Source organism: Salvelinus namaycush, unplaced genomic scaffold (assembly GCF_016432855.1).
Source record: "Salvelinus namaycush isolate Seneca unplaced genomic scaffold, SaNama_1.0 Scaffold6, whole genome shotgun sequence".
Classification (NCBI taxonomy): domain Eukaryota; kingdom Metazoa; phylum Chordata; class Actinopteri; order Salmoniformes; family Salmonidae; genus Salvelinus; species Salvelinus namaycush.
The window spans coordinates 1,068,557-1,091,932 of NW_024061308.1; the positions used below are offsets into that span (position 1 = coordinate 1,068,557).

Below are 23,376 nucleotides of genomic sequence, written 5' to 3' on the forward strand. Positions count from 1 at the left end.
CTTTTGGTAAATATAAGACGCTGGTTTCCTCTATCCTAGTATCTATTTCCGTTTTTGCAGGCATTCTTGTACTTTGTGGATGCTGTTGCATTCCATGTGCGCGGACGCTTGTTAGCCGTGTTATCACTGCCGCCATAGACCCTAATCAGGAAAGGGCCCAAATGTTCCCATTGCTTGATGATGGGGAAGCTGGACTTGTCTATCTATTTGAGGACTAAGAAACTTTTATGTCACGTCTCTTGTGAGACGTGAAGAGGGGGAATCAAAATTTGTCTTCTGACAAATTTTATCCCATAGCTTTGTCTTTTTTACTTTTATGTCACGTCTCTTGTGAGACGTGAAGAGGGGGGGATCAAAATTTGTCTTCTGACAAATTTTAACTAGTTTATTCACGTCTATAAGACGTGAAGAGGGGGATTTGTAAGAAATTGTAATAGATACTGGAAACTTGTAATAACAACTTCTCAACATAAGCTATCTTTTATACAAAATACACACACCCCCGTTTTCCCTTGGACATATGCTGGTCTCATTAGACAACAACCACAGACACACACAACTCCCCTCCCCCATGACAACCACAGACACACACAACTCCCCTCCCCCATGACAACCACAGACACACACAACTCAAGGTTGGAGCACAAGACAAAGAACTATCTCAAGAACCAATGGAACGTTGACACCAGGCCTGATCAGGACTACCCACGACCCAGATCGACCAATCAGAAGGCCAGACTACAAGATCAACCTACTTTGCTTGTTGCCTATATAATCTGTATGAACTGTTTAGAGCGTCTCTTTTCCGACGATTCCATACGAATCAGACAGAAGGGGCCGTGCTGCATGCTTTGCCTGATATCTTTACACTTGAATAAAACGGCCTTATTATACAAATATCCACCTCGTCCTATGTCTCCACTTGATCTCCTGTCTCCAGTAAACGTTTTATCAACAGTACCCACTACTACGTCAGCCTGCTAAAGACCAACGGGTCCTCACACGGACGGTTACTATACATACTCTCACCTGCAAGGCCCTGTAGGAATCTGTAAATATACAAAGGAATTTTCTCATGTTCTCACTAATGGTGTTCTCCAGGGCTCAGTACAAGGTCCTCTCTTGTTCTCTAGCTAAAGATAAATGCAGCATTCATTCACTGATTTAAGGACATCAGATAATACATTGGACTTCCTTAAATGCTATAATTATCAGATCCAATCGCTGACAGTATTTGTGTGTTGTTTGCTTAGGACAGAACATGCAGGTGACAAGCAGCCCAGTGTTCTTGGAGCACTTCTTCCACTCCCTCATGCTGTACCATGAGAACCTGCGCTGAGACCTGCCGAATACAGATGTCACGCACTACCACATCCCGCCAATAAGGGGCATCACACAGAGGGAGCTGGACGGCCTGACCTCTTTCCTGCAGCTGCTCTGTTCCATCACCTGGGTAGGAATTGGTTTTGCGGAAGACTGGTCTGGACTGACAATGAGCACATAAAGCATGTTTTTAAAACAAAAATTGGTTCACACAGTCAAAAGCAGTGATGGATCTGCGTTTGCCAAGGTGATCTGATGTTTCTCATTTGACACTGTGTGTGTGTGTGTGTTTTAGACTGAGAATGCCCGCCTGGCCTTGTGTGAGCACCCCCAGTGGACCCCTGCTGTGGTGATGCTGGGGCTGCTACAGTGCAGTGTGCAGCCTGTCCTCAAGGGAGAGCTCCTAATGTGCCTTGCTGCCTTTGGGAAGTCCCCGGAGATTGCTGACTCCCTCTGGCAGTCACTGGAGTACACTCAGGTAGGTCAGGAAGATGGTTTAAAACAAACAAAAGCTGTGACACAAAAGTATAGATGGTTCTGCTTAAGTGTTGGTGGGCTCCAGTCAGAACCCTGTCTGACATATTAGACTCTTACTGTGTGCTTAAGCTCATGTTGTTATTTGTTCCAGATTCTTCAGACAGTGTGTGCCCCAGGACAGAAACAAGCTGCTGGGATTGAGGTGAGATTTTTCCTGCATACGGTGTGTGTGTGTGGGATGTCGCGTACGTTCTGTGCTTGTACACCTGTATCTGTATGTAATCCTCCTTGCCACTCAGGTGGAGCTGAATGAGATTGAATCGAGCTGCGAGGAATATTCTCTGACCAGAGCCTTCTGTCAGCTCATCAGCACATTGGTCGAGAGCGTCCTGCCCGTCAACCTGGGGGAGGGGCTCCGTGCGCCAGGATTCCAGCCCTACCTGACCTTCCTGCGTGACGCCGTTTTCCTTCCCTTCCCCACCAGAGCCTATCGTCGTGCTGCTGAGAAAGTATGGGGGTCTCGCTCCATAGTTGAAGTCCCTATTTGGTGATATTAGATTGGAACTGGATAAGACTGGTTTCTGTTGTTGATCACACTTAGCTAGTGAAATTCACTGCAACCCATGTCAGTACTTGCTCTGATGCCATAGTAATGTGTTTAGCTACTACTGCCTATTTCAGTTTTGTTTCACTCCCCACCCCCCCTCTTCCGTTCCCTCTCCACCACCCTTGCCCTTTACCAATGGGAGGTAGCGGATGCTGTTCTGGAGGTGTTCCACAAGCTACTGCAGGACTACGAGCCCCAGGTGGCTGACTTTATCCAGGAGACGGTGGAGCTGCAAGGGGAGCAGGTACCGGCCCACAAGCTCCCTGGCCACAGCCTCATGTTCCACCTGCTCACACATCCTCGCACATCCTGACTCTGCCTCAGCCTGCTAGAGGAGGGTGTGCGTCAGCTAGACACCTACACCCCTTCCCTGGTCAGTACACACACACACACCTGCTATAGTTAACTGCTTTGTCTGCAGTGGTGTCTTTCATTGCAAAATCTTGTTTGTGCCCTGTTTGCTTCGCTGTTAGCATTGTGTGAGGAGGGGAGCATTCACTAGAGTTGGATTTGAGTTGAGAGTTGATCAAATCTTTTGTATCTTCTTAGGTCGGGTAATTGGATGGCTCACATTTCCGGTATCTCAAGATGACATTTCTTTACATCCACTCATCCCTCTTGGTTCTATTCCTGTTTGACTTGCAGGTAAGAAGCAGTTGGTGTCTGCAGTGCTGCACTGCCTGTGTTTGCTGGACCTGGCCCTGCATAAGGAAGTGGTGTTCATGGACCTGCTGAGAGAGAGCCAGGCCTCCCTCATTGTCTCCTCCCTGGAGCAGCTCCTACAGGGGGTCAGTGCCCAGAGCCGCTGGGCTGACCACATCGTCAACATTGCCAGGTACTGGAACACTCACCTCGGCCTCACCTGACCAGGGACTACACATGAGAAAGAGACTTTTAGCTAAATCTGGGACTTACTCCGAAATGCTGACTTGCGTTGAAGTACGTTGTCTCTGTCAAATTAACACAATACAGTAAAATTCCCTCTCAAGCCCAAAAAAGCCCATAGCCCAATTCTTTGTCTTAGGCCCATAGCTTAAATTCAGGCCATACACCTCCTAAACCTCCACTTCCTATTCCCTGGTTGTGTTTGTCCCTGGCAGGTACCTGTATCACATCAGCACCAATCCGGATGCGGCCTTCCAGAGCGCTAAAATCCTCTGACGCATCGCCCGCTACCCCAACATCCACAACCGGCTGATGGGAGACTTCACACATGACCAGGCTGTGAGTGACAAGCTAATGGCTGGCTTTGTGGAGTGTCTGGACAGCGAGGGGGCTGAGGGCTTGGAGAAAGGAGACGGTAAGTCACACTCTCATTCTATCTACATCAACCATGTCTATCTTAGCTGAGTGTGGATGTCCAATCTGCCCATTTAGTCACTGACTCAAACCTGCCCGTTTAGTCACGGACTCAAACCTGCCCGTTTAGTCACTCCAACTCACCAACACTCCTTTCATTCGCTGCCCGCCAGACTTTCAGCTGGCTAAGAAGGAGGCGAGGATCGCCACGAGACCCAGATCCTGAACGTTCTGATCACTTCCCTGGAGCTAAAGGCCCCCAACCTGGCCCTCTACCTGCTGGGCTACGAGGTCAAGAAGCCCATCTCCTCCACCAACCTGCAGGTCCGCACCAGCTGCTCCTTGTCTTACATGCTGGGTTGTATTCATTAGGGCATTCACAGTAGCAAAAACAGGGGAAATCAGAAGTATTATATTTTACATCATGCAGGTTTCTCGGCTCCAATAGCCAAACCTAAATGGCTCCCAATCAAATAAAAAATGCGCTGACATATCCTAAAAACAGGACAGGTAAAAGTAAAATGGACAATATGGAATGGACATCAGGCTACTCACAACTGCTGTCCAGGAGTTTCACCCCATGCGGTAAATTGTCATGATTAGCAGTTTCAAGTTTGTAGCTGTAAAATATTGACAATCTGATCATGGCAAAAAATATAATACTTATGATTTCCCATTGCAAATAGGTTCAGGATAACTCCTGACAATGTTGATTGGCTGATATTCAGAGCTTAAATTACCAAATTGATTAGTCACAGGACTCTGGCCTGCAAAGGTCTGTTTTACAAATGGTGGGCCTACCACATGTATGGGCATTCATAAAATTGGTATGGTAGGCTACACCCCAGTAAGCACAGACTGACGCTGCCGTCTTATTTTTGGCTTTTTCCGGACCTGCCATCTTTTTTTTATGTTTTACAAATAATCTGAACCAATCCTAGACGTCTATGTTTGGTTCAGATTTTGTCCAGTCGATACCGGCCTTGATTTAGTCCAAACATATAAATGAAGTCTTTTCAACTTTCATTCAGAACCGAAAATTAACCTGATTTCACCGTACATAAAATACATATTTTAAACTTTCATTCAGAACAGGAAAAATGAACTTAATTTCAATAATCGGAAAATACGTATTTTCTTTTCTTTTTTTTACCCCCTTTTTCGACCCCAATTTTGTGATTACTAACTTTTCTTATCGCTGTAACTCACCAACAGGCTCGGGAGGGGCTAGGGTCAAGTCATGCGTCCTCAGAAACATGACGCGCCTAACCGCGCTTCTTAACACCTGCTCGCTTAACCCGGAAGGCAGTTGCACCAATGTGTCGGAGGACACACCGTTCAACTGACAACCGAAGTCAGCCTGCAGGCACCCGGCCCGCCACAAGGAGTCACAAGAGCGCGATGAGCCAAGTAAAGCCCCACTGGCCAAACCCTCCCCTAACCCGGACGATGCTGGGCCAATTGTGCGCCGCCCTATGGGACTCCCGGTCACGGCTGGTAATGACACAGCCTGGTGGCCGAAAAGGCGTCTCTTCACTTTTCATTCAGAACCTAAATTGAACTTCAACATCTGGAAAATACGTATTTAAGATGTCTTTTCAACGTCATTTTGCTTACTGGGACTATTCTATTATTGTCTTGCCTAGGGCGGCAGAACAGCCAGGACTGGCCCTGGGCAAAACTTTTTGCAATGGAAAATGAAAACAAGCGTTAGTTTTTGGACAGGTTCAGGTAGTCCCTCCCTGTTTCAGTTAATTTTCTTCTGTTTGGTGGCTTTCATGACTCCTTCAACTTGCCCTTGTGAAACTGAATTTTTAATTGATATTTGGCTGTCTTCTCTCTCTGTGTCAGGTGTGCTGAGGTGCCCACGAAGCTGCCTGCATGCCATCCTGAGTCTGCTGCAGAGAGGCAGTGAGAGACACTTGGGTCCCGTGCTCACCATCCCGGCACCACACCTGGCTGAGCTCTGTTACCAGGTGATCTACCAGCTGTGTGCGTGCTCGGACACGTCAGGCCCCACCATGCGCTACCTGAGGACCAGCCAATACTTCCTGTTCTCTCATCTGTAGCACCTGCCCTTCATTCTACCAAGTGAGCTCTTCACTGTCATCTCAATACAGTGTGCTCCTATCCTGGTCTTCTCTCCTTCATCTGCACTGATCTGAAAACACAGGATAGGTGGGAGAAATATGGCAGATGCCAACCAGAGCATTTATACTCCTACAAAGACCCAGTCGTCTTTTTTAACCGAGCTGCCAGAGAGAAAGGAAACTACTCCGGGTGTCAATCTTCTCTCTAAACCGTGTCTCTCCCCCTACGCTCTCATGTGATGAGATCTCCACCCTGTCCCAGATATTCTCGCTTATGAAGACAACGGCCATCGAGCTCAGAGTGACATCACTCAACCGCCAGCACTCACACACCCAGCGCCTCCTCAACCTTCTGCTGGACGACCAGCCTCACACTCGGCACGCAGATAAGACCTACTACTCACTCACTCACTCACTTGCTATGCACCCACAGACTATGAAAGTTATATGCATTGGATGTATTGTCATGCACTGATGTAAATGTGATACGAGCAAATGTGCAAAAAGCAAAATCCTTTACAGTTAGTCTGTTTCTTTAATTTGCTGATGAGGAGACGGGCATGGAGGAGGAGTCCAAATCTGTCAGCGGATTCCTGCACTTTGACACCGTCTCCAAAGGTTAGGTCTAGTTCTTCAGTCTTCACATATTTGTGAATCATAATGCATTCTGTCATTCTGTCTGTAATAATCCTGGTATGAATCATATGCATTCTGTGACAATAGAGCAGGGGTACTCAACTCTGACCCTTCGAGGTCAGGAGCCTGCTTGTTTTCTCTTCTACCTGATCATTAGTTGCACACACCTGGGGTCCCAGGTATAAATCAGTCTCTGATTTTAGAGGGGAATAATGAAAAAATGCAGTGGAACTGGCTTCAAGGTCCAGAGTTGAGTTTGAGGGCTACAGAGCCTCTGTATTAGCAGTTGCAAAAGCTAAGAGCTTGTGGCGTTTAGCTGATTGTACCGTACCATTTAGTTTTCTCATGTACTCATACCCTGTCCCACATCATCAGTGTGCAGGAAGCTCCTCGGTGTGCTGGACGCCATCCACTTCAGCCAGGACATGCCTGGACTTCTTTGAGCGCATTCAAATCGAGCAGGTCATCGCCAACTGCAAGCACGTCAATAAGCACAGACACACGGTCTGCGACGTCAAGGTGGACCTGGCTTCCAGTTTGCATATTTAACTCAACCTTGTTTTCAAGCATTTTCTACTATGTCAGTGGTTTTCTGTGTTTTATCTAGAATCAATGTAAAGTTTTATGACGATGTTGTCGTTATCTCCACAGTTGCTCCATAGAGTCCTAGTAGCAGAGGTCAATGCCCTCAGACGGGTGAAATGTTATAGAAAAGGGTTTTGTAAAACAAATGATATTCTGTCGCGTAAAATTGGCAATCATGTCTGCAACGTTTGAACCGTGGAATGGAATACACCCCTGGTGTGTGTGTGTGTGCTTCCCAGGAGGTGAACTCCATCCTGCAGCAGGTGGTAGAGCGGAACTGTGTACGTCGGAGCCTGAGTGCCAAGCATCACATGCTGCAGTCGTGGAGAGGCTTGGTGGAGACCCTGCTTACCGCCTGCCCTGTCGTCCTCATTCATCCCTGCTGACGAGAGACCGCTCATCATCAGAGACCTGCTGCTGGACCTGCACGACAAGGTGTGTGTGTGGTAACTTTCTAAAAATGTATGCAGTCAGTCAATGTTTTTAGGGTTGGGTAACCAGTTGTTCTCCTGTCTCTCCCCAGGTGTTGTCAGAGGACGCAGCCGGGGAGCTCATGCCCATCGTAGCCGGGACAGTGTTCGCCCTCACAGCCCACCTCAGCCAATCGGTGCTGTCAGAGCAGCAGCAGGGGGCGGGGCTGGAGGGAGGTTCGTCGTCGGGCTTTGCCTCCATCACCAACTCTGCTCTGCACCTGATCCTGAGGAAGCTGCTAGACTTCATCCTCTGTACTGGTGGTGGATTCCAGCGTCTGCGTGCACCTGTATGGGTCTCTGCTCTACTACCTAAAGATCGCTCAGAAACATGAGGAGCCAGATACACTACAGCAAGGTACAGTTGAGCTACAGTATTGCCCGGGCAGACGCAGAACACTTGGAGAATCATCCATTTTGGGACCCTCTGTAGTAGTGTGCATTTGTTCCGGTCATTGTTTGCAAACCCTAACCTCTTATCTTTTTCACGTCTTTCTCTCCCTCCCTCTGTCCAGCGGGGAAGTCTATGTGGGAGCGTCTGACTGCTCCTGAGGATGGTTTCTCCAAGCTGCAGAGGGAGAACCTGACCATTATTGAGTGCTACGGCACCGCCGTCATGGAGGTGGTGTGTAGAGACGCCTGTGACGGCCACGAGATCTGCAGGGTAGGAACACAGCAGATACACACAACAGCTCACCTACACCCCAGTGTAGCTTTCAGACCAGTCTGTCTATATGTCTCGTCTCTCACAATCCTTTAACTCGCTGACAGTCTCTCCTTGTTTCTGTCTGACCATATCCCTCCATCTCTTTCTGTCTGTGTTGACACACACATGCTATCAATGTGATATGAAAATATGTTGAACTCAGCTACCCCAATGTACTAACATCCTTTCTCTCTCTGTTAGATGCTAGCCCTGTCCGTGCTGGACCGGATCCTGTCCATAGACTGCCAGAGCCAGTGGCTGCTGTTTGTGTGTAACGGTGGTTACCTGCATGTGCTGGTGGAGAGCCTGAGACAGGACGATGCAGCCCTACAGACCCTGCTCAGTCCCCAGCCCCCTCTGCTCAAACTGCTCTAAATCTATGAAAGCAAGATGGTGAGGGAGGGATCTCACACACATACAGTTGAAGTCAGAAGTTTACATGCACCTTAGCCAAATTTTTTCACAATTCTTGACATTTAATTCTAGTAAAAAGTCCCTGTCTTAGGTCAGTTAGGATCACCACTTTATTTTAAGAATGTAAAATGTCAGAATAATAGTAGAGAGAATGATTTATTTCAGCTTTTATTTCTTTCATCACATTCCCAGTGGGTCAGAAGTTTACATACACTCAATTAGTATTTGGTAGCATTGCCTTTCAATTGTTTAACTTGGGTCAAACATTTCAGGTAGCCTTCCACAAGCTTCCCACAATAAGTTGGGTGAATTTTGGCCCATTCCTCCTGACAGAGCTGATGTAACTGAGTCAGGTTTGTAGGCCGTCTACCATGCACTTCACAAAATAGATGGCATCATGAGGACGGAAAATTATGTGGATATATTGAAGCAACATCTCAATACATCAGTCAGGAAGTTTGGTCACAAATGGGTCTTCCAAATGGACAATGACCCCAAGCACGCTTCCAAAGTTGTGGCACAATGGCTTAAAGAAAACAAAGTCAAGGTATTGGAGAGGCCATCACAAAGCCCCGACCTCAAGCCTATAGAAAATTTGTGACCAGAACTGAAAAAGCATGTGCGAGCAAGGAGGCCTACAAACCTGACTCAGTTACATCAGCTCTGTCAGGAGGAATGGGCCAAAATTCACCCAACTTATTGTGGGAAGCTTGTGGAAGGCTACACAAGACGTTTGACCCAAGTTAAACAATTTAAAGGCAAGTACTAATACTAATTGAGTGCATGTACACTTCTGACCCACTGGGAATGTGATGAAAGAAATAAAAGCTGAAATAAATCATTCTCTACTATTATTCTGACATTTCACATTCTTAAAATAAAGTGGTGATCCTAACTGACTTAAGACAGGGAATTTGTACTAGGATTAAATGTCAGGAATTGTGAAAAACTGAGTTTAAATGTATTTGGCTAAGGTGTATGTAAACTTCCGACTTCAACTGTGTGTATATATACACACACACTAAACAACGCAGGCGTTACTGCTAAAATACTTCTACATCTAAAAGAGCGTAGATGGTGTGGGATTGTACACTCCCCCTCTGGTGCGGGAGCACACACGTACCCTGAATCTAACCCAATGCTCTGTATGTTTTAGGCCCTGTTGACCCGGGTGGCCAAGACAGGCCAGGGAGCCGTGGAGCTGCTGGTTGAGGGTAGCTCTCCAGGAACAGGGTTAGAGTGAAAACCTACAGGAGGGTACCTCTCCAGGAACAGGGCTGGAGTTAAAACCTACAGGAGGGTAGCTCTCCAGGAACAGGGTTGGAGAGCCTTTATTTACACATTTCACACACCCATCAGTCTTTGGGTTAATTCACATGCTCCTCTCATCTCCCCTGCCTGCATGACTAAATCCCTCTCCTGCCCTGACTCAAGACCTGGTACCTGCCCTCGGGCCCGTACTCCCGTGTGCCCAGCCTGGGCCTGGTGCTGTTTCTACTGAAGAACAGCGCTGCAGACCTCTTCCACCATAGCCACAGACAAGCTCTGGGAAAGCTGCAGTGCCTGGAGCAGCTACCTCCTGAGGAGCTCAAAGAGGAAACACACATTCAACCTATTGACAAGGTGATAGTGCCTCAGCCCTAACCCTCCTCTCTATCCCTGTCTCTCTGTTTGGTGTGTAGCTGTGTGCGTGTCTGGTACTGGAGTAGAGAATCTCTTTGGTCCAGAGGAGCCTTGTGGTCCAGCTTATCAACAACAGGGCCAAGCTGCTGGCCCTCTGTTCCTTTATCCTACCATATTAAAATAAACCAGATGAAATCACACTAAGTCACACCAGACTTCTGTGCAGGGGTTAGGTAAAGGGACTGATCTAAAGGTTTAGGGTGGTTTTGATTTTAGGGATCGTTGTAGGATGATGATGTGCTCTTGGGTATGTATGATTGATGGCATGCCCTGAGCTGTAGCTAGTTCATGTGAGAATGAGAAATACCTTGACCTAACCACACCTCAGATGTGATTGAGACCTGCCTGTTTGTACTTTGGCGTCACCTGGAGTACTACCTGTTGTACTGCACCCCCACCGATCCCAAGGACTCCCTGATGCCTGGAGCCAGCGAGGCTCTCCCCAGGCTAACCCTGTCTGGAGATCACAGATCTAGAATGCGATAACGCTACCCTCTAGCCTAACCTTGATCATGAGTGGAATGAAAAATCTGACCCTGTTTCAGTGGGCATCATCCAACTCCAGATGACTGCAGGAAATGTGATGTTAGTGGTGTTTCTCAAATTCCCCAGACTCGTTTGGACGTGCCCTGGGTCTGGCCAGTCAGCCAGCAAGAGCAGGTAAGAGACTTGTTCTAGGTCCCAAGAAACAAAGAGATCTTCTGTTAAATCTGACAATTAATCTTGATGGTTGTAAAGTCGTCTCAAATAAAACTGTGAAGGACCTCGGTGTTACTCTGGACCCTGATCTCTCTTTTGACGAACATATCAAGACTGTTTCAAGGACAGCTTTTTTCCATCTACGTAACATTGCAAAAATCAGAAATTTTCTGTCCAAAAATGATGCAGAAAAATTAATCCATGCTTTTGTTACTTCTAGGTTAGACTACTGCAATGCTCTACCTTCCGGCTACCCGGATAAAGCACTAAATAAACTTCAGTTAGTGCTAAATACGGCTGCTAGAATCCTGACTAGAACCCCAAAAAATGATCATATTACTCCAGTGCTAGCCTCCCTACACTGGCTTCCTGTTAAGGCAAGGGCTGATTCAAGGTTTTACTGTTAACCTACAAAGCGTTACATGGGCTTGCTCCTACCTATCTTTCCGAGTTGGTCCTGCCGTACATACCTACATGTACGCTACGGTCACAAGACGCAGGCCTCCTAATTGTCCCTAGAATTTCTAAGCAAACAGCTGGAGGCAGGGCTTTCTCCTATAGATCTCCATTTTTATGGAATGGTCTGCCTACCCATGTGAGAGACGCAGACTCGGTCTCAACCTTTAAGTCTTTATCGAAGACTCATCTCTTCAGTAGGTCCTATGATTGAGTGTAGTCTGGCCCAGGAGTGTGAAGGTGAACGGAAAGGCTCTGGAGCAACGAACCGCCCTTGCTGTCTCTGCCTGGCCGGTTCCCCTCTCTCCACTGGGATTCTCTGCCTCTAACCCTATTACAGGGGCTGAGTCACTGGCTTACTGGTGCTCTTTCATGCCGTCCCTAGGAGGGGTGCGTCACTTGAGTGGGTTGAGTCACTGACGTGATCTTCCTGTTTGGGTTGGCGCCCCCCCCCCCCCCCCCCCCCCCTTGGGTTGTGCCGTGGCGGAGATCTTTGTGGGCTATACTCGGCCTTGTCTCAGGATGGTAAGTTGGTGGTTGAAGTTATCCCTCTAGTGGTGTGGGGGCTGTGCCTTGGCAAAGTGGGTGGGGTTATATCCTTCCTGTTTGGCCCTGTCCGGGGGTATCATCGGATGGGGCCACAGTGTCTCCTGACCCCTTCTGTCTCAGCTTCTAGTATTTATGCTGCATTAGTTTATGTGTCGGGGGGCTAGGGTCAGTTTGTTATATCTGGAGTACTTCTCCTGTCTTATCCGGTGTCCTGTGTGAATTTAAGTATGCTCTCTCTAATTCTCTCTTTCTCTCTTTCTTTCTCTCTCTCAGAGGACCTGAGCCCTAGGACCATGCCTCAGGACGACCTGACATGATGACTCCTTGCTGTCCCCAATCCACCTGGCCGTGCTGCTGCTCCAGTTTCAACTGTTCTGCCTGCGGCTATGGAACCCTGACCTGTTCACCGGACGTGCTACCTGTCCCAGACCTGCTGTTTTCAACTCTCTAGAGATCGCAGGAGCGGTAGAGATACTCTTAATGATCGGCTATGAAAAGCCAACTGACATTTACTCCTGAGGTGCTGCACCCTCGACAACTACTGTGATTATTATTATTTGACCATGCTGGTCATTTATGAACATTTGAACATCTTGGCCATGTTCTGTTATAATCTCCAACCGGCACAGCCAGAAGAGGACTGGCCACCCCTCATAGCCTGGTTCCTCTCTAGGTTTCTTCCTAGGTTTTGGCCTTTCTAGGGAGTTTTTCCTAGCCACCGTGCTTCTACACCTGCATTGCTTGCTGTTTGGGGTTTTAGGCTGGGTTTCTGTACAGCACTTTGAGATATCAGCTGATTTACGAAGGGCTATATAAATACATTTGATTTGATTTAGATTACACTAACAGTGGGGAGAAAGACAGTTCTTTGAAAATCTGCACGGATGAGTTTACAAGGGTAGGATTTGTGTTAGCTTCAGTGGCAAACCGTTTAATTGTTGTATATGTGTGAGTTAGTTTTCAGTAAGACTGACTCCTCTCTCCCCTGTGTCTCCATCTGCAGAGTGACATGGGGGGCAGGATTTGGGGAGGCTCTACAGAGGAAGCTGCAGAGTGACATGGGGACAGGCTCTACAGAGGAAGCGCAGAGTGACATGGGGGCAGGCTCTACAGAGGAAGCTGCAGAGTGACATGGGGCCAGGCTCTACAGAGGAAGCTGCAGAGTGACATGGGGGCAGGCTCTACAGAGGAAGCTGCAGAGTGACATGGTGGCAGGCTCTACAGAGGAAGCACAGAGTGACATGGGGGCAGACTCTACAGAGGAAGCTGCAGTGACATGGTGGCAGGCTCTACAGAGGAAGCTGCAGAGTGACATGGGGGCAGGCTCTACAGAGGAAGCTGCAGAGTGACATGGGGGCAGGCTCTACAGAGGAAGCTGCAGAGTGACATGGGGGCAGGCTCTACAGAGGAAGCTGCAGAGTGACATGGGGGCAGGCTCTACAGAGGAAGCTGCAGAGTGACATGGGGGCAGGCTCTACAGAGGAAGCTGCAGAGTGACATGGGAGCAGGCTCTACAGAGGAAGCTGCAGGAGGTGGAGGGACTGAACAGCCAGGTCCGCTCCCATTCCACCTTCATCCAGGCCCTGGTACGCAGGATACAAGGCCTGCTCCACCAGCCCAAGGGCTGAAACACTCAATGACCAATACAACGAACATGACCTAAAACCTGTGGAACAATGTTCACCTAAAGAGTACACCAGGCCAAGGATATGGACATTGCAGAACCAGACACACCTGATCTTGAGGATTCTATTTAAACCAGACTCGACTTCCCCTATTCACTCCAGTCTATTCTACTGGCCTCTACTGTCCTCCGTCTCTCCTAAGACGGGCGCTGTGCAATGTTAGTCTGACTGATGTAGCTTGCCCAAGAAATGTTTTATTTTCTTCACAAAACACACCTTTTGGTATAATGGATTTTTTTCTATAATGTAATGATTTTCCAATGATTTATTGGTTTTATTGCAGGGCTATTCAACTCTTACCCTACGAGGTCTGGCGCCTGTTTTTTGTTGTTGTTCTCCCTGATACTTAATTGCACCCACCTGGTGTAAATCAGTCCGTGATTAGAGGGGAACGATAAAAAAGTGGTACTGGCTTTGAGGTCGAAGGGTTTGTCTCATCTTTTGTAACAGGACTCATTTGAGTGACTTATGGTCAGAGGAAGCAGGAAAGGTAACCAAAACAGGCCTCTGCACTTTCTGCAAAGGTCAACATGCCCAGTAGTGAAAGTAGAATTGGTTCACAAAGCAACCAGTGACACACTTCCATAATACTTAAACTTACTTTATTTTCTTACAAGGTACACTTTATATTAAGACCGTAAAGTGCGTAGATTCTCAAACCTTGGGGAGGGGGATCGGGAGAGTGAACAAACGTCCAAAATCTGATTTTACATTCAGATCTCATAAGACAGGATTGTTGTGCTCTTCTGCATTGTCTGTATCAGAACTGCGATTGGAGAGATGCAGTGAGGCCATGTCACACTCAGACCATGAATAGAGGATTGGAACAGTAGAACCTATGAACAGAGGTTATAGGCACATTACCCCCTTCCATTCAACACAAAGGATTCTGCAATCACAGGATGGAGTGAGTGACACCTTACTAGAGATTGAGGGACAGCTATCTATGGTTTGCATTGAGGGACAAGACAAAAAACCTCAGTGAATCTGTTAGTCTACCTGGCTTGGCTGAGTCAGACAGAACACATGGAAATTTGAGGGATATTACTTTTGTGCTAATTATTTTAAATCATCATGCGCATATTTTATAAATTACTTTTTAAATAAAATTAGATACAGTATTTAAAACATTTACATTTCTTTCCCCACCTGGCCATAATGTTTACCTCTGTGCCGCTTCGAGGGGTGATGTTCCTATGTAAAAGACAGGATCTGGGTCAGTGGTCAGTTACATAGAAAACCCCACCATATATAAATGCTTTGTATGTATATTCTATATTTCCGATATATACATGTCTACAAAAGGGCTGTGGGGCTAGGTAACTACAGCTGTACAACCATTTATTCTCATCCTCAATACTGCCCTATGGATGTGTCTGTCTTCATTCATACAGTAGAAAGGCTCCTCTAATGATCACAGCAGTAGTACACTTTTCAACACATTACTGTGACCAGGATGTGGTTGCTTAAGAGGTCACTTTGTGACTCTCTTGGATTCCAAGGCGAGGAAGGTTGATCCAGCTTAGAACGAGTGCAGCAGAGTACCCCGAATGCCTAGCCTGGCTGGAGAGGCCATCCCTCAGCCTGTTTGGATTGAAGCCTGTTCTGGATGGGTGAGCACTTCTGCATCATTTCCTGTTTGCTTATGGGGTTACTTACAGCAATTAAAGTGTAGAGTGATCCTCTCGATTGCTATTCTGGCTAATTGCTAAAGTCTTTCTGGGACATTGACCCAGGCTCTAGAGGAACTCATTCTATTCTTGCCAGTAGAACATGGCTCCTGGCTACTGTGATGTGAAACTACATGATTGGAGAAGTGAGGACTGATAACTTTCCTAGTGATACTGTCCTAGGACCCTTTTAGTTTGAAACACTGTTCATCCATGTCTAAGTAAAAAAAAAAAAAGGCATAAACACAAATACTTTGATGTACACATTGTACAGGATTGTACAGATATCAAAACATACGGAGAGCATTACTTCTCTGTACATAAAAATGCATTTGTTCCTGTCAGGGAAAACTGAGTAACACATATGTATAGGTACACAGGGCTGATGCAATGTACCGACCAGGGTTCGTCCAATTCCAAATATTCCGAATTGGAATTTCAGTGTACTTCTGGAATTGACCCCAACCCTGGTCCAGACAGCCAGTCCTCTTGATTCACATCATTAGATTCATGTCTATGAAGCTGGAGGAGATCTGTTGGGCCTGCAGGCATCCCCAGTAAAGCCTGAGGACCTTAGTGTCCTCAGTGTACAAGATGCCCCAGGCAGGTTGTTCTGAATAGTGCCTGTCTGTCTGAGTGAAGCAGAGACCGTCCTGAGGTCCCCTCCTCCCTGCTCCACTCTAATGATGATTGGAATGCACAGCTCTATTGGTGGAGCTGTGAGGTCCAATCATGGCCTCGCTTATGATTGGTAGAATCCACTCAGGGAACGAGGAGAGGTGTGGATTGGCAAGGGGAGGCAGCTTATCTAGCACTGAGTTTCCACACTGTGTGTGTCCATGAGGATAGCATGGGAGTGGTGTGTGCATAAATGCACATAGGTCTCTGGCAATCTTTAGCTGTCTGAGCTCGTCTCCTGGGCGCCATCCATGGCCATGGTGCCCGTGGCATCGTTGGGAGGGGGGCACTCGGGCACCTCCCCAGTCACGGCCACCCGGATCACCTTGAGCCAGCGCTGTTTCAGCTCGTCGCTCTCGGCGGCGAAGCTGTGGACTGATTTGGACTGTGACAAACGGAAGCTGGCTGGAAGGTCGGCAGGCCGGGGGCTGTCTTCCACGGAGTAACCCAGCAGAGGGATAGTGGACTGGGCCTTCACATCCTGAGAGGAGGGGGAGATGCAAAGGTAGAGAGATAATTTATATCGGAACTCGGGAGAGGAGTTTCTCCTATTCAGCTAATCAGGTCACAGGGTGAAGGAAGTCTTGCCCCCATTCATAACAAATGTGGTTGTAGAGAATGTGGATGTTTATGATTGACAATGTCCACATCACAGGAGGTTGGTAGCACCTTAATTGGGGAGGACAGGCTCGTGGTAATGGCTGGCGCGTAATGAGTGGAATGGTATCAAACAACATGGTGTGATGCCGTTCCAGCCACTATTATGAGCCGTCCACATGGTGTTTGACTGACCTGTGGCGCTCCGTAGAGGTAGAGAACTAATGCCTCCTTCTCTGGGATGAGGCACCACACCTTCCCCCAGGGCTTGTTCTTCTCACAGTACTGCAGGAAGCCACACATGATGCTGCTGCCGGAGAACTGGGCCGCCTCAATCTGGGGACAGAGGAGTGCTGTTTAGACACAGAAGACATGCCGATGCAGGTGTGTGTGTGTGTGTGTCCCTCACCTCCAGAATGCCCTTCTTCTTGCCCTCGGCCTTCTCCTCTCCAGTCAGGATGGAGTAGCAGTCCTTACAGACCTTGTTAATCTTGTTGCTGTCGTACTCCAGGGCCACCTTGTTGTCTGAGCACTTCCAACACACAACCTGATACAGGAACAGAAGACATCAGTCTAACACTGAACGAACAACACAGTGTAAACTAGCCAAACAACCAACAGTCAAATGGGTTGAGCATCACAAATAGTATTAACATGTTATAATGGGTGCTGGGTTAAAGGGAGGGAGAGCATGGTGTCGAGCAGACGCTTCACTCACATAGCCACATGCTCGACAGTGGTGTCTCCGTCGTGTCAGAGCATTGAATGACTCTTTACACTTCATACACATTGTCACCTCGTTGTCCCGTATCCAGCGAGGGGCACGTTTCCCCAGCTCTGCCGTCTAGAGAAAAATACACACCGACACACGTAGCTCAGACACAGGAGGGTCTTTGACACACATACAGTGCACAAGAAGAGTCAGAGGTCATGTTCATTGTGATGACACTCACCAACACGTCTTTGGAGGCTGACTTGAACGTCTCATTCTTCTGATGGAAGATCTCAATGGTCTTCCGAAACGCCTGCAGGCCACACATACACAGACAGAAACACATACACAGACAGAAAGACATACACAGACAGAAACACATACACAGACAGAAACACATACACAGACAGAAACACATACACAGACAGAAACACATGCACAGACAGAAACACATGCACAGACAGAAACACATGCACAGACAGAAACACATACACAGACAGAAACACAAACACAGACAGAAACACAAACACAGACAAAAACACAAACACAGACAAAAACACATACACAAACACAGACAGAAACACATGCACAGACAGAAACACATACACAGACAGAAACACAAACACAGACAGAAACACAAACACAGACAGAAACACAAACACAGACAGAAACACAAACACATACACAGACAAAAACACATACACAGACAGAAACACAAACAGAAACACAAACACAGACAAAAACACATACACATACAGAAACACAAACACAGACAAACACATACACAGACAGAAACACAAACACAGACACAGACAGAAACACAGACGAACACAAACACAGACAGAAACACAGACAGAAACACAAACACAGACAGAAACACATACACAGACAGAAACATGGTCAGCAATACACACCCAAATCTGCTGAACATACAGGAAATAAAATAAGTAAATCAATAAGAACGTGATTATATACCTTTATCCAATTGTCCTTGTCTTGTTCAGAGCTGAAAAATGAAAAACATGGTTAGGCTATTAGCTGGCCAAAAGTAGGCTACATGAAAAGTGTAACACTGTTAATATAACCGTGTGGGTTTTCAGGAAATGTATGTACATCACAAAGCTCATCTGCAGTTCCTGCGGTGCAAATGAAGATCCTATATCTGTATGGAATGGAATGTTACACTACTGTTTATCATTTACGTTTACGTAATTTAGCAGACGCTCTTATCCAGAGCAAACTACAGCAGTGGGTGCATTCATTTTCATACTTTTTTGTACTGGTCCCCCATAGGAATCGAACCCACAAGCACCATGCTCTACCAACTGAGTCACACGGGACTATGATGAGCTGTAGTAGTGTACTTATCATACACTAAACCCCCATAGGGTTAGCAGAAGGATATGGTCAAATTATCATAAGAATTTGGTTGGTTATCCATAGTCAATCAAATGTATTTAGAAAGCCCTTTTTACAACAGCAATTGTTACAAAATGCTTATACAGAAGTCCAGCCTAAAACCCCAGAGAGCAAGCAATGCAGGAGGGGTGGCCGTCCTGTTCTGGCTGTGCAAGGTGGAAATAGTTAGCAATAGGGTGTGGGATTGTAGTATACAGTTAACCGTTCTTTTGAGAATCATGGCAGTAAATGTTTTTTAATTTTTTTTATACATTGGCTATAGGATGGAGTAGAACTAGGGCTGTTATCTACAGCTAACTAGCAAAATAACACTTGAGTAAATGAGGGATACAAAGTATATTAAAAGCATGTGCTTCCACACAGGTGTAGTCCCTGAGTTAATTAAGCAATGAACATGCTTGGGTCGTGTATAAAAACGCCCAGTCGCCTACTATGGACAGAAGAAGAGATCAGTGACTTTGAAAGAGGGGTTTCAAAATACCGTGTGTGTCTCAGTCACCAGATCTCAACACAATTGAACACTTCTGGGAGATTCTGGAGCGGCGCCTTAAACAGCGTTTTCCATCAACAAAACACCAATTATAGAATTTATTGTGGAAAAATTGTGTCGCATCCCTCCAATAGAGTTCCAGACACTTGTAGAATCTATACTAAGGTGCAGTGAAGCTGTTCTGGTGGCTTGCTGTGGCCCTATTAAGACGCTTGTTATGTTGGTGTTTCCTTTATTAAGGGTGGATGTAACAGCTTACCTGGCCTGCAGCTCCAGGGTCCTCTCCTTGCCAGACACCTGGAAGGTGTGGGGGTAGTCCTCGTTGGTGGTCCCTAGAACCTTCATGCCCTCGATGCCGATGCGGGTGCGTACTGTGTACTTGGGCCCTCCCAGGCTGAACTTGGGCACGCAGTACAACAGCATGTTGTTGAACTGACGGGGAACAAAGAAACACCTATGATTAATGCTTGTTTTGCTAATATATTGCTCCAGACTTGGTTGAGTACAGAGAAAGTGAAATGTGTGTGTGCATTTCTCACCAGGAAGAGGTATCTCTCCATAGCCGAGGTGTTCCTGGCAGCCAGCTTCAGGATGTGTCCCTCCTTGATGAACTCATTGGAGGCATTGACGATATCCTCCTCCTCCCCCAACATCTCATAGATCTCCAGCAGCTTCTTCAGATTCTCCTGAGCAGGGAAGGGGTTTTAGTTGGATTCAAAAATCTTGGTTGGGTTCAAGCACTAGCCAAAAAGCATATGAGTAGAAATGCTGATCTAGGATCAGGTCCCCCTTGCCCATATAGTCTTATTCGTAAAAATCATAGAGGCATAATTGATCCTAGATCAGCACTCCTACTCTGAGAAGCTTTTTGAATACAGGTCCAGATTTTATTTCAGATTTTAAGAGTGGTGTGCTGCAGATACTCACAGATTTTCGTATGGCACTGTTGGAGTGTGTGGCTGCCATGGCGATGATGTTCAATGACTCTGAGGAACATGGAAAGAAGGAATGATGAACTTTGACCTTATGAAAATGAAATGAATGGTGTAATAAAAAATTTCTATAACTGTAAACAACAGTTTTGTGTGTTTTCAATGTAAGGCAAATGTTTCTACTTGGCACTGGAGGTTTCACATAATTTAAAAAAATGTGAAGTAATTACATGATTATAATCACAAGAAAGTCTGTCAAATTCCATGTACTCCTGCTCTATAGTGTACAGATTATGACTAGTAAAAGCACTCCAGTGTACTCACTCTCTGCGTCTCGGTGGTCGGGGTCGTCCTGAGGCAGTTTCTTCAGGTAGTCTTTGAGCAGCATCTCGTAACGGGGAACTCTCTGTACCGGCTCCAACATGTGGTGCTGCAACGTCAAACAACCACATGCCTCCTGACTCTGAAACACACAAAATAAAACAGTCCACTGTCACTTCAAGGTTCAAGGCTTAAAAGTAAAACCACACAAATTGTTAGATGAATATCCATTCAACAGGACCAGTTGACACAACCATAAATAATTCAATTGTTCCATTCCATGATGACTATTCATAGTACAAATCAATAGTGAGATATCAATAGATTTCTTTCTCCTTGCAAACCAAATGAGACCCCTTGCAGCAGAAATCTGTATATCCACAGGTAAATTATCGCAGTGCTGTAGTACCAAACTCAGATCATATAATTCCTAGAATTGCTATGGAGTTATATAATTCCTATACAAACAATTTGTTAATCCACAACAGCAGACCTGTGCACTTTTGAATCAGGCCTTGTGTTTAGAATCTACACTCGTACCTGGATGTCCTGGATGATGGCTTTAAACTGTGGAGAGCGGTCCGTCCACTGTTTCAGCAGCTCCATGGCCTTGTCAAAGTTCTTCACATACTCTGCGTACATCTTCAGGAAGGGCGTGAGCTTCTGCAGGATGTCCCCCAAGCGAGGGGTGGACTCCCTGTAGGGAGGGGTGACCGTTAGATAGGGACCTCAAGGTAACCATCCCTTAACCCTGAAACTCCAAGTGGATGATGACTCAACCATGATTTTTCAATGGACAGACCATCATTTCAAAACCACAACTTCCCTTTATTACATCTGTGTCTGAGTGAATCTGAATGAGTCACAGAGTCTGAATTGTTACTCATCTTAGCAATATTATTTTGTATCGTATTTTCATGCATTCTCAGGGGTGAAATCTGTGAGCGCATGCAATTGAATGGGTCTGTGTTTGGAGTCTATAACTGTGTGGCCAGTCAGTCATGAGGAGCTTACCATTCTCCCATGCGTTTCTCTAGGTCAGGCAGCAGGAACTGGTTGTGGAAAGTGTTGATGGAGGAGATGTTGGAGAAGATGTTCTTCACCACGTCCACAGGGAACGTGCCCTTCAGAGCCTCCTCCATCAGCTTGGCACAGAACACCTGCATGGTGGCACAACATGGCCAGGCGAGGTAAACCACATTGAATTGATCATAATAATGAACACTGCCTTCTTTTCATGCTGAGGTAGACCTGGGTCAGTGTTCAGTAGGACACACCATGTCCAACAACAGAATGTCGGTGTGATAAGTTCAGGTAAAACCTCCCTGTTTCTCACAGTATCAAAACGTTTTCTACCTACTGAACAGGACCCTGAAATGACAGAACCCTGGACGGACAGTGGGACACACTCACCTGGTCCAGCAGGTTGAGCCGTGTGACGTAGGCTCTCTCCGTCTTCAGGAGCTCAATGGCAATCTTGTGCAGCTTCTGTTCATTGGTCTCCTGAAACACAGAAGAGAGAGGTATGTCAGTTGGCTGTGGGACAAGTTGGGGAGATGCATACTGCATGTACAGTTCATAGACATGGCCATGTTCCTATAGCTAGAGGGGGTGAAAAGGGCCCCTTGACAAATAATATATGTCGTGTTCAAGTCAGGTTAGACAATTGGGAGTAAAGGAGCCGTTGAACTCTGAGCCTGAAGGTCATGCTCACTCCCACATTGTCCTCATGCTGCGCTAGGATCCCGTTTTGTTATAGCGGACACAAACACACTTCCCCAGAGATATCTACAACAGCATCACTTTAAAAAAAACTTGTGCTTCAACACAGCAATGTTAACATTAAGACAACAAAGGGTTTCAGTTCAATCTATATTTTCTGTTCGTTTTAATTGATGGTTCCACAATTCCTTCTAAATAGGAGTGCTGCTTGGGCATACTATAGTATGTGTTTCTGTGTGTATTGGGCTATTGCGCTAAAGGCTGGAAAGGGGAAATGAGGACAGAGTTCTGTTCACAGTGTCAGAATGCTTTGTGTGCAGGGGAACCTCTCACTGTGTTACTGTAACAGAACAGTATGTAAAACACAGACCAACGAGTGTCTCCCACATACTTAAGAAATCAAGATTCTGGGCCCCCCGAGTGGCGCTGTGGCCTAAGGCACCGCAGTGCTTGAGGCGTCACTACAGATCCGGGTTCGATCCCGGGCTGTGTCGCAGCCGGCCGCGCCCGGGAGACCCATGAGGCAATGCACAATTGGCCCAGCGTCGTCTGGGTTAGGGGAGGGTTTGGCTGGCCGGGATGTCCTTGTCCCATCGCGCTCTAGCGACTCCTGTGGTGGGCCGGGTGCATGCACGCTGACACGGTCGCCAGTTGTACGGTGTTTCCTCTGACACATTGGTGCGGCTGGCTTCCGGGTTAAGCGAGCAGTGTGTTAAGAAACAGTGTGGCTTGGCAGGGTCGTGTTTCGTAAGACGGATGGTGCTCTCGACCTTCGCCTCTCCCCAATCCGTACGGGAGTTTCATCAATGGGCAAGACTATAACTACCAATTGAATATCACGAAATTGGCGAGGAAAATAATAAAAAAATCGATATCAAAATTCTGCAGGATTCTGATTGTTAGGGCTGAACAGAAAATGAATGCTCACTTCCTCTATTCATTGATATAGATGGATTCTTTGTGTGTATCCCACATGTATTGTTCAAGAGGAATGTTGTCTTGCTCTGTGCTCTGTAGAACTATTTATTCTCATATTTATTACTTTGAATGTATTATTCTTCTCTATCACAATATACAAAATAGTTCATTAACATTCAAACCCTTTACTGTATTTGATGCCCAGAGTATTACAAATTATTCTACCTCAAAGCAGTCC

At 46.6% G+C, this 23,376-nt stretch overlaps 2 protein-coding genes and 1 pseudogene across 2 annotated transcripts in view; 1 reads left to right on the top strand and 2 right to left on the bottom strand.

Moving 5' to 3' along the window:
- Positions 1–1,261: 1,261 nt before the first annotated feature.
- Positions 1,262–10,776, top strand: LOC120041995 (annotated as a pseudogene).
- Positions 10,777–14,270: 3,494 nt separating this feature from the next.
- LOC120041998 (FYVE, RhoGEF and PH domain-containing protein 4-like) lies at positions 14,271–21,996 on the bottom strand. Its single transcript, XM_038986870.1, has 14 exons — positions 21,912–21,996; positions 21,513–21,658; positions 21,039–21,195; positions 20,502–20,640; positions 20,173–20,231; positions 19,785–19,931; positions 19,505–19,677; positions 18,312–18,342; positions 17,578–17,649; positions 17,343–17,468; positions 17,034–17,171; positions 16,820–16,960; positions 14,829–16,508; positions 14,271–14,515 (listed from the first exon to the last, which is right to left on the bottom strand). The coding sequence occupies exons 2-13, from the start codon at positions 21,638–21,640 to the stop codon at positions 16,245–16,247; spliced, it is 1,575 nt and encodes a 524-aa protein (XP_038842798.1). The 5' UTR covers positions 21,641–21,658; positions 21,912–21,996; the 3' UTR covers positions 14,271–14,515; positions 14,829–16,244.
- Positions 21,855–23,376, bottom strand: part of LOC120041996 (FYVE, RhoGEF and PH domain-containing protein 4-like) — a 55,121-nt gene continuing 53,599 nt past the window's right edge. The window contains exon 6 of the mRNA XM_038986867.1: positions 21,855–22,001. Within this exon, the coding sequence (XP_038842795.1) occupies positions 21,855–22,001 (147 nt within the window). The remainder of the gene's footprint in view (positions 22,002–23,376) is intronic.

What these genes read in the sequence shown, in the direction of transcription:
- LOC120041998 (XM_038986870.1), bottom strand. Translation starts at nt 21,640, where the DNA reads ATGGAGGAGGCTCTGAAGGGCACGTTCCCTGTGGACGTGGTGAAGAAC. An exon ending in CGACCACCGAGACGCAGAGA is followed by an intron (nt 20,232 to 20,501) that starts GTGAGTACACTG and finishes CATGTTCCTCAG; the next exon opens with AGTCATTGAACATCATCGCC. An exon ending in TGGAGAGATACCTCTTCCTG is followed by an intron (nt 19,678 to 19,784) that starts GTGAGAAATGCA and finishes GTTCCCCGTCAG; the next exon opens with TTCAACAACATGCTGTTGTA.